Here is an 11,349-nt window from a genome sequence, read left to right as displayed (position 1 = left end):
ACTTTGATTTGCCCCGCAAATAGCTCCGATACCGGACATCGCTCGAAGCTTCAACTCCCAGTATCCCAATATGCGTGAAAGGTCGATATAGGTTACTATACTTGAGACCTTAGAACTTATATCTCAAGGTGGGTGGCGCATTTACGTTGTGGATGTCTATGGGCTCCAGTAGCCACTTAACGCCAGGCGGGCTGTAAGCTCGTCCACTCATCTAAGCAATAAACAATAAATAAATAAAAAAGGCTGCAGGGACACTCGTTAGGATTGCGGCACCATGACAAAAGCGTATTTCTTTGCAGTAGACGTGCAAAGCTATCGCTTTAACGGATTGAATTCAACTAAGTTCTACAGGAGACTGACCCCAGTGATTTTTTCACTTCTGACACAAAATTTGGTCATCCCACCTGCACCGCGCTTCTATTCGAAGAGAGACTGATAGTCGATATATCGCGCATCCTCAAATCATCTCACACAATATGTAGTTAAAAGATGTAAAATAATGAAATAACATTTTATTCCTAACACTGATTTCATTGCGGCCCTGATACCATCGATGATTGACATTAATTTTTAAAATATTCATCTATTGCTACAACATTTCATAGGACCAATTTAAAAGGTGAAAGTTCATAAAACGCCAAAGACCACGAATTGATGAAATTAAATTTGTTTGTACTGTGCCATAATTTTATTAACCTTTATTGTGTTACATTTAATCATTGCGTTGCTTTTAATAGAGGATAACGAAAATCGCAATTTGATAGAAAATACTACATCAATATACTACTATGTATTACATAATTCTCATGAATGGCACGTACTATATTACAAATATACAGGATTAAAAGCTAAATTCATAATTCTAATATCACTTTTATTTGTTAATGATATAGTAAATATTGTAGAAGCGAAATCGCCAGAATATTCTGAAGGTTGGAGATTTTATCTGAAACAGAAACATAAGTATTTTGATAAACATGTATTAAATTACTTACTGGAATATATAGTTAGATGTGAACTTACACAATGAACATGAAGCTTTATCTTGAACCGAAGGTGCCTGATATTCATCAGTTGCTTCTAGAAACTGATAAATGGCTTTGAATCCAGCTCCATCCAATCTATCATTGGAACGAAAAGTTACTTTGAAGAAATTCCTTTCGGATTCAACATGGAATTCTTTCATTTGACCACAATATCTGCCGTATCTATTGTCTTCAGTCATGTAATTAGAAAATTCGACGTAATCACTTGCCGATACAGCTTCACACCTGAAATTATGAAGATTTTAAATGAAAAAACTATTGAGAATTAATTACAATAAATTAGCAAATAATAAACAACGTCTTACGGCAAAACTCCTTCTACATCGAAATTGGTGAAATGTAGATGCACTTTCTCGGTCTCACCGCCGTGGAAAAAATATGTACATTCTGTATCACGAGGATATGGTCCTGGTGAATTAGGGGATGCGAAGGTACCGTTACGATTTTCTGTACTGTTATATACGAAGGCGCAGGGAAACTCTTTGAGTTGCCTCCCAGATGAAATTCCAAAATCTGTAATGTAGAAGATTTTATAATATATACTATTGCAATCGCTGCCAAATAATAAAATTGAACATTTTAGGTCATGTTCGATATACAATACTTAAAATTGTTTTTCTAACTCTTGAGAGAGTTCTAATGCGTACAAAACTTATTGTGAATTCACAAACGTTCACAAATTAATTGATGGCACTATGATGTTGTTAATTGTAGGGTAATCAATTGCGTTTAAGTGGGCTGCTAATCAGTGGCAACTATTGACGAATTTATCTTGATACCAAATCAAATAGGTACCTACATTACAATTATCAATACTCACTTTCAACAAAAGAATAAGCAATTTTAAATCCTCTAACGTATCTAGACGATTGCGTGCCCCGAAACTCTAACATCAGTTTTGGACCGTTAGACATGATAGGCTTTGGGAGATCGATTCCGCAAAACGTCTGTACTTTTTCCAATCTTCCGTCCACATTAATGAACGCTTGTAGCGAGTCCGTATTCGTACAGCTGAAATGTGAAAAAATAATATTATGTAAAAAATAATAAATGTTATTTGTAACTTCCCAATAATTATTTTATTATGCTGTTAAATGTTCTAGGTATTGTAATTGTTTTAGTGTTGTTGGTATAGATACTCAAGGTGAACAGTCCACTGTATCGATCGAGTCCAATGGAGTCGAATTATGTCACACCTTTAATGCTTTGGGTTACCGTTTATTAAAAAAAATAAGAACCCAACGTTCACAATTGGAAAATTAATGTAATCCACGTATATCATCTTATTTTCGATACAGAGATATAAATCAGTTCACCGTTCACTTGTTGTTAAGTAGTAACCGGAACCCCCGGGCACTATTGACTGTTAGTGTGAAGAAGAGGTGTACTAATTTATTTATAAAGTTACCTTATTAAAAATAAATGTACCTTCCACAAATCTAAGCGGCAATAAAATTACACGACATATACTTACAGAGCGGCATACCCATTAGACAAAGGACAGTCAAATTAATAGTTATTTATTTAATATTACGATTATTTTCATAGATTTCCAGAAATGTGAAGATTTATTTTGTTGATAGCATTTTACTAATAATCTTTAGCTTATTGAATATTAAAACAAACTTCGTCAAAAGTTGCGCAATATTTTGAAAATATAACTTTTACTTACTCCAAAGTGCCATCAGCTGTTTTATATAGAAAAAAGTCCAGGAAAATTAATCTTATTCTTTCTTTTCCTCTCCCGAAGAATTCGTAATGACAATGTGTGTTCGGTGGATATGGAGTGGGATAATGAGGAGAAGTCAGTGTTCCATGCTTCGTCGTATCACTGCTGAATTCTTGGTGGCAGGATGATGCTGAAACATAAACAAATATTATTATTATTATTACAAAATTGATAAAAAATAACTATAGTTTTTCCTATATGATCATAGTCAAGTGTATATCATCAAAGACAAATATTTCATAACAATTATTCGTGAATACTAGAATTTACGTATTAATAGTCTAATATTGCAAAATTAAAGATTGCCAAGAATCTGTATCCGAATGTTCCACGAGACGCGCATGCGTGGCTGTTTTGTCTATAACGTCAAATGTCAATAATGTAATGTGACAATGTCAGTTGTCTTTTTAATATGTTTTGATGTGTATTGAAAACTGTTGAAAACACGAGGAAAACTGTTTTTAAAATTAAAGTTGTTATTGTACACTTCAGGCCGTAATTTTTGTTATTTTTATAAAAAAATCCGTACTTCGCGCAAGTTATGTAAAGTGGTTAAATATAAGGAGATAGAGAATAAAAGTTATTTAATATTAAACAGTGCTTCTTGAAAAAAATGCTTCAAAACCTGTCACAACAGGTCTCGTATCAGATGTTTTGAGTATTCAACATATATTTTTAAGTGTGTCATTGCCTCATTGGCATTATTTACTTAACATAAATATGTACGAAGATTCCATTTAATATCATAATCGCAATGTCCGATTCAACACCGTTTTACGTAGATCGAGCCAAAGGTGGTAGGGCAGCATGTAAATTATGTAAAGGCAACTGTCCTAGTGGTGAACTACGTATGGCCAAACTTGTACCGAGCCCGTATGGCGATAATCAATCTATGAAATCTTGGTATCATGTTCATTGTTTTACTGACGTATTGTTAAAGCAACGCCCTAATACTAAACGAGTTGAATCCATAAACGACATTGGTAACTGGGACAATATTAGTAAGGAAGATCAAGAATTAATACTAAAAAAATTAAACGAAACTGAAAAATTATATGCTGAAAAACACAGTGGGAAATACACAGCGAAATTAATTGAAAACAAATCTTTAGGCTCCATAAAGAAAAATAGTGTTAAAAGTGAGCCAGACACTACTGATAGTGGTAACATTGTAGAAGATAATAAATTTAGTACTTTTATTGAATTATGTAAAAGAATTGCAAAAGTCGATGCATATACTGAAAAGACTGCTGCTGTTAATTCTTTTTTTACGAAAGGAATAGAGAAAGGTAATTTTAAAGGGGATCTTGGTTTGTGGTGTAAGCTACTCTTACCTCAAGTAACCAAAAGAGTTTATAATTTAAAGAGCAAACAATTAGTTAAGCTCTTCTCGAAAATATTCAATATTGATCATGATGATATGTTAACGGATCTAGAACAGGGAGATGTGGCAAATACGATACAGAGATTTTTCTCAACATCAAAGGTAGTGCAACCTGCCTCCTTAAGTTCTCTTACGATCCACAACGTAGAAGATTTCCTAGAAAACTTATCTACATTAACAAAAGAAGAAGAACAAATTTATCACTTCAAAAAAATTGTGAAAAAATGTACATTAGATGACATGAAAATGTTGATCCGGTTAATAAAAGGAGATCTAAGAATTAATGCTGGACCAAAACATATCTTGGAAGGAGTACATCCCGATGCATATAATGTTTTTCAAACTTCAAGAGACCTTAATATGGTTCTTGATCGGGTTTTGTCAAAGAATAATAGTTCTAATGACAAGGGTGTGAGCCACAAAGCTGTTTCAGCAAAACTGACATTAATGACTCCAGTTTTACCTATGTTAGCTGAAGCATGCAAATCAATTGAAATGGCGATGAAAAAATGTCCTAACGGTATGTACTCTGAAATTAAATATGATGGGGAGAGAGTTCAGATACATAAAAAAGGTACAGAATTTAAATACTTTTCTAGAGCATTAAAACCTGTGATGGCACACAAAGTAAGCTTATTTAAGGAACATTTGCCTAAAGCTTTTCCTAAAGGAGAAGATATGATATTAGATGCTGAAGTTTTGATGGTGGATGTGTGTACTGGGAAGCCCTTACCATTTGGTACATTGGGCGTACACAAACAATCTGAATTTAAAGATGCGGAAGTATGTTTGTTTATATTTGATTGTCTCTATTATAATGGAGAAGTATTGATGAATGAACCAATTTGGAAAAGGAAGAAGTTTCTTGAGGAAAATATGATTGAAGTAAAAAATCATGTCATGTTATCTGAATTACAGTTTATTGAGAAGCCATCAGATTTAGCTAAGATGATTGCTGAGGTAAATAAAATAAAAATCCTCTAAAATAAAAATCCATTGCAAATTGTTTAAAACAACACAATTTTTACTGACAGTAGAGTCTTGTGAGCCTTGGTTAGGTCTCACCACTTTGCCTATTTCTGTTGTGAATCAGTATTTTGATATGAAGGGTGGGGCAACCATTGTACTGTAAAAACTTGAAAGTCATGTCTCGAGGTGTGTAGGCTGCGTTGGCCATTTAGCACCAGGTGAGCAATGAGCTAATTCACTCTTATATCTAGAAAATCCCTTTTTGTATTTTAATTTTACACAATAATATTCATTACATATCTATACTTCTATACTATAATATTATAAAGAGGAAAGATTTGTTTGTTTGTTTGTTTCGAATAGGCTCCGAAACTACTGGACCGATTTGAAAAATTCTTTTTCCATTAGAAGCCGACATTGTCCCTGATGAACATAGGCTACTTTTTTTTTATTTTATTTTTTTGGTTTCATGTGTGTTTTAATGTTTCCGAAGCGAAGCGAGGGCGGGTCGCTAGTATTTTATACACACACATATTTTATACAATTTACTTTTGTTAATATTCATCCAGATATCTTTTCTAAACACAATAACATATATAATTTCTGTAGTAAAAAAGAAACGTTATGTCAAGACATCATTTGCCAGAAACTGTCTTTTAATTATTCCAGGTTCTACAACTGGGTCTGGAAGGACTGGTACTAAAAGACCGTGAATCTATATATGAGCCGGGAAAACGTCATTGGTTGAAAGTGAAGAAAGATTATCTCTTTGATGGAGCAATGGCTGACACTGCAGATCTTGTTGTACTTGGAGCTTGGTTTGGTAAACATACAGTTTTTCATAATTAACTTCTTGCCATTAAGTATCAATTTTTATAAGATAGCATCTAACTAACATCTAAATTTAGTCAAACAACACTGCTAACTCATTTTTGTGTGAATAATAAACATAATTTTTGAATGTTACTTTCTTTAGCCAAATCTGCCGTGTAGTGGCATTTCGTTTCGGTTTCAGGTGCTTTACTGAAAAATAAGAGTTAGAACTTCTGTCTCAAGCTGGGCTTCTATGGGCTCCGGTGACCACTTATCACCAGGTGGGCTGTAAGCTCGTTTACCCATCTAAGAAATAAAAAAAATTATGGATGTATTTTAAAAGATAAAATATTTTGATATATCCATTAGGTATATTTGAGATATTCAGAAAACATGTATTTTTCTGGCTGTATTTTTTTATTTCTTGTAAAATTATATAAGACCCCATTGAATTTTTATATATTATTATATATTGTTATTGAATTTTTCAGGTACAGGTAAGAAAGGCGGAATGATGTCAGTATTCTTGATGGGCTGTTTGGATAACTACAGAAATAAGTGGGTAACTGTAACCAAAGTGCATACGGGACATGATGACAGCACGCTCGAGAGACTTCAAAAGGAGTTAGGGCCTTTAATGCTGAAGATTTCTCAGGACAGTAATAAAGTCCCGTTATGGTTAGACTGTAAAAAGGGTATGGTGCCGGATTTCGTCGCTTTAGATCCTAAGAAGCAACCAGTTTGGGAAATTACAGGTTAGTGTATTTGTTTTTTGTTTATGGTAACTATTGATTAGTCGGGGCCTTTTGCCATAAACAAAATACATATTGAGGGGTGAAAGTTTATTTAGTTTAAGCTACATTTATCTCTGTAATTAAGGGTCCGTTTTATTTGATATTAGTATCAACAATTCGATGATTTTAATTCAGCTTCAAATTAGTTTACCTCATTCTAATAGCTGAAGAAGCTTAATAGTTTTTTTGTTATGATATTTTTACCAAATATAAGCTTTCAATACTTTCTGTAAAGTTGCGAAAATGTCGTTTAAAACAAATAGGCTTTCACCCTTCGATATAATAACAGCCTTATCTAACCGTGAGTATCCATGAATGCCGTTAACGCTTTATAGATAGGAGTTATTAATAGAAACTGTAAATAGAGCATTACATGTCCGTGCACGAAGCTGGCCTTAATAAGGTGACCAAACTATACTAATTTACTGAGTTTTGTGCTCTTTTTTCGCAAACCATTCTCTTTTCAAATCCTGTACTCTAAAAGTACTCATTTGTATAATTTTATATCACCCATTTGTATTTCTAAATTTAATTTTTTAATTTTTTTAATTTCAGTTTTATTAATTAAATACTTAAAATTTTATTTTGACAGTGATTTGAATTTGATTTAAAAATAGGTTTTTAAAAATAAATAAAGTTTTTATCGTTTTTTCTTCTTTTTTTTTTCACCGATGAAATACTTTTTTTTTTTTTTTTTTATTGCCCTTGTAGGCGGACGAGCATACGGCCCACCTGATGGTGAGTGGTTACCGTCGCCCATGGACTTCAGCAATGCCAGGGGCAGAGCCAAGCCGCTGCCTACCGCTTAATACTCTCCACAAGCCTCGTTTGAAGAAGGACATGTCATAGCGCTCGGGAAACACCGTGGAGGGGAGCTCATTCCATAGCCGGATGGTACGTGGCAAAAAAGATCTCTGGAAACGCACTGTGGATGACCGCAGTGGCTCCAGGTAGTATGGATGAACTTTACTCCGGTGGCGGGCGGTGCGATGGTAAAAACGAGACGTTGGTATCATCTCGAACAATTCCTCAGAGCACTCCCCATGGAACATGCGGTACAAAATACAGAGGGAACCGAAGTCCCTCCGCAGACCCAGAGGCTCCAAACGATCCGTGAGACCGGGATTATCAACAATCCGAACGGCTCTCTTCTGTATGGAGTCAAATGGAAGAAGCTGGTATTTGGGAGCCCCGGCCCAGAGATGGGAGCAGCACTCCACGCGAGGCCGGACTTGTGCTTTATAAAGCAAAAGCCTTTGTCCAGGCGTGAAGTACCGCTTCGCTCTGTTGAGGACTCCCAGCATTTTGGACGCCAACTTGGCTTTGCCTTCCAAATGACTCCGAAATTGGACATCGCTCGAAATGTCGACCCCAAGTATCCCGATACTCTCGGAAGGTTGCAGGGATACTCCTTGGAATTGCGGCGCCATGATACTTGCAAATTGTTACTCTTTTTGAACAAAAAATAGTTGGTCACCTTACTTAAGTTTCTGCCACTGACAATGTGATTATTTAAATTTCAATATTATATTTCAAGTACTAATTGTATGCTGACCTTTATGGAGTTTTAGTATGTGGTTAAGATTTTATTATAAGAAAATATTAGGGTCCTTGAAACTGAAATGGCAAAACAATTTTTTTTGGCTTTGTAATCATAAGTTGTATGGTTTCAGGTACCGAGTTAACAAAAGCAAACCAACACACAGCCGATGGGATATCAGTGAGATTCCCAAGAGTCACAAGGATTCGAACAGACAAAGACTGGCAGTCCGCCACGAACTTGGATGAACTGAAACATTTATACAAAACTTCGAAAGAAACCAGTGACGTCTCATTATTAAACAAATTGGCTGCTTCAGCTTCTGGTATTGAAACAACGAACAAAAAAACGAAGGCTAGTCCGAAGAAACAAAATAAATTGGACAATTTCTTCAATAAAGAACCAAAACAGAGTCCTTCAAAGAAATCTCCAGATAGTCCCCTAGTAAAGTTAGAAACAAAAGCGTCGAACAAAAATAAACTGAATGGTTCTAATTCGGATTTGAGTTACGATGAGACTGATTCTAAAAGGGAAATCAAAAGAAGGAAAAGACATTTAAATATTTCGGAAGGAACCCTCTCTGAATCTTATGAGGAAACGAATAAGAATAAGAAAAAGAACACCGAAGAAACAAAGAAGTCGGAGGAGACTGAAACGGATGTCAAAAGAGAAATGAAAAGAAAGAAAAGAGATTTAGACAGTTCTCAAGAAACTATTGCAGAGTTAAATGAGACGCCTGCGAAAGTAAAGAGAAAAGACAAAACAGTTAGTGAAAATAAATTATACCCCGAGAATCCTTTGCCGGACGCGTTCAAAGATAAAATATTAAGTTTATATCCAGACTTAATATCTTTTTCGGAGGACGAAAGAAAACATTTTGTTAGGCATTGGATTGCATACGGAGGTGTTCTTGTGAAATCGATGCGATCTGCGAACGTTGATTTTGTCGTACATAATAACAATTGTATTACGTACAAGGAAATGCAAAGGTTAAAAGAAGAATTGCGTCAAGGCGTAAGGCATGTTACGAAAAATTGGTTAATTAGGTGTATAAATGAGGTTGCACTATGTGATACTACTAAATATGCGGTAACGGTTATACCTCAGAAATGATATTAAGTGATCTTTCAGAATGTATTGTTTTTTATCAAATTTCATTGATTGTTTTTATACCTAATTGTGTGTTTAACAATGATCTGTTAATTTTATATTTGGAAATAAATTATATTCATAGTGCTCGCTTCGTTCATCGTTGTTTTTTATCGTAGTCATTTTTATTACGAGCATACGGCCCAAAGTTAAAGGGTCTCTGTCGCACGTAGACTTCAGGAGTGTCACAGCGAAGCCATTATTAGTCCGGTCATCGTTCTCGTCGAACCCGTCGATTGCGACGAAGGGCTCGGCGAGTAAATTAACCCACAGACAGCCCACTGATTTTCTCGCCGGATCTTCTCAGTGGGTCGCGTTTCCGATTCGGTGGTAGATTCTGCGAAGCACGGCTCTTGCTAGGGTTCGTGTTAGCAACGTCATCAGGTTTGAACCCCGTGAGCTCACCTACTAGTTAAGGCGACGCTGATATGGTCTCTCTAAACCATCAGCTTAGGTAGGGAAAAAAAGTTGCCTAGTTTGTTTTCTTTGCTATTAATCTGCAATCAATTTGTAGACAAGCAATCAGTAGGTAAGCAGATAAACTGATTTAACGTGATTACTCACTGCCCAGGTATCCTCGAACCTTGTTTGAAGAAGGGCATGTCATACCGCTCTGGAAACTACAGGAGTTCTTTCCAGTTTTTGGGTCAGTTTTTTTTGGCATACTTGTTAGGCGTGTCAGCCAGAGCTCGTCAGAGTTTAAACAACTAAAAACCTCTGTGGTCGAAAAAACAACCCGTGTCTGAAACTTGAATGAGACATTGAGCGCATTGTACATCGTACACTTGACTCCATAGGATGGCGAACTTCGCGGTCCGCGGAATCTGTGTGCTTTGTGCGAGTTTGTTAACGTTCTCGATCGACAAAGAGGTCGACGTGCAACCTAACCCATGCATCAGCTCGCTGAGTTTCTCGCCGGATCTTCTCAGCGGGTTGCGATTCCGATCCGGTAGTAGATTCATTCGCGAAGCAATTGCTCTTGAGTTATTAGGAGGCGCTCGGGCATTTGTTAGCAAATCACACCCCTTCCGGGGTGAGCCTTGCTCGCCCACCTGTCCTGGTGAAACTGGAAAGGCCTCCGGGCCAACAGTAATCTTTCAAGCATAAAAAATAAATAAATGAAAGTTAACCCAATTTTGTCAGTTGGAACAGCGCCCCTAACAGCAAAGGAAGGCAAACCATTCCGTTCCATACAAATATTAGCTAACTTTTACGCTATCGAGAACGCTAAAAAACTCGCACTAAGCACACTGATACACACGACGCGAATTCAAACTCCCGGAATACCCCCTGTATCGGAACCAGCGTAGGTTGTTGGTCGTTGAAATCCCCCAAGCTAGGTTTTTATTCTGTGCTTAGTGTTCATGGACTAAACTAGGTTCATACGTCCTATCGCAATTAGATGAGTAAAAGCGGAAAACTTATTGCCCATTTCATACTTCGACTTTTTATTTACAATTCAATACAACAAATGTTCACGATTGACTTCCACGGTGAAGGAATAAAATCGTGTAATAAAAATCAAACCTGCAAAATTATAATTTGCGTAATCACTGGTGGTAGGACCTCTTGTGAGTCCGCACGGGTAGGTACCACCATCCCGCCTATTTCCGCCGTGAAGCAGTAATGCGTTTCGGTTCGAAGGGGCAGCCGTTGTAACTATACTGAGACCGTAGAACTTATATCTCGAGGTGGGTGGCGCATTTACGTTGTAGATGTCTATGGGCTCCAGTAACCACTTAACATCAGGTGGGCTGTGAGCTCGTCCATCCATTTAAGTAATAAAAAAAAAAAATCATACGTATAGTTGTAAGGATAATTGATTACAAATTCAGCACTTTGTCTTGCTTAGTCGTGCCCACATGGCTTATGTTGCAAGCCAGATTTTGTTTCTTTTTACTTATGTTTTTATGTATCTTTTTAGC

At 36.2% G+C, this 11,349-nt stretch overlaps 2 protein-coding genes across 2 annotated transcripts in view; one reads left to right on the top strand and one right to left on the bottom strand.

Moving 5' to 3' along the window:
* Window positions 1-497: 497 nt before the first annotated feature.
* Window positions 498-11,349, bottom strand: part of Sol1 (CUB domain-containing protein Sol1) — a 320,961-nt gene continuing 310,109 nt past the window's right edge. Inside the window, exons 11-15 of the mRNA XM_028179067.2 lie at window positions 2,719-2,905; window positions 1,867-2,057; window positions 1,352-1,559; window positions 1,024-1,271; window positions 498-946 (exon numbers count right to left, since the gene is read on the bottom strand). Coding sequence (XP_028034868.2) covers window positions 882-946; window positions 1,024-1,271; window positions 1,352-1,559; window positions 1,867-2,057; window positions 2,719-2,905 — 899 coding nt within the window. The 3' untranslated portion in view covers window positions 498-881. The remainder of the gene's footprint in view (window positions 947-1,023; window positions 1,272-1,351; window positions 1,560-1,866; window positions 2,058-2,718; window positions 2,906-11,349) is intronic.
* DNAlig3 (DNA ligase 3) lies at window positions 3,167-9,522 on the top strand. Its single transcript, XM_028179065.2, has 4 exons — window positions 3,167-5,119; window positions 5,798-5,951; window positions 6,433-6,696; window positions 8,409-9,522. The coding sequence occupies exons 1-4, from the start codon at window positions 3,530-3,532 to the stop codon at window positions 9,386-9,388; spliced, it is 2,988 nt and encodes a 995-aa protein (XP_028034866.2). The 5' UTR covers window positions 3,167-3,529; the 3' UTR covers window positions 9,389-9,522.

The sequence above is a fragment of the Bombyx mandarina genome, chromosome 06, assembly GCF_030267445.1.
Source record: "Bombyx mandarina strain Sakado chromosome 06, ASM3026744v2".
Classification (NCBI taxonomy): domain Eukaryota; kingdom Metazoa; phylum Arthropoda; class Insecta; order Lepidoptera; family Bombycidae; genus Bombyx; species Bombyx mandarina.
This window is presented reverse-complemented; position numbering and strand designations above follow the sequence as displayed.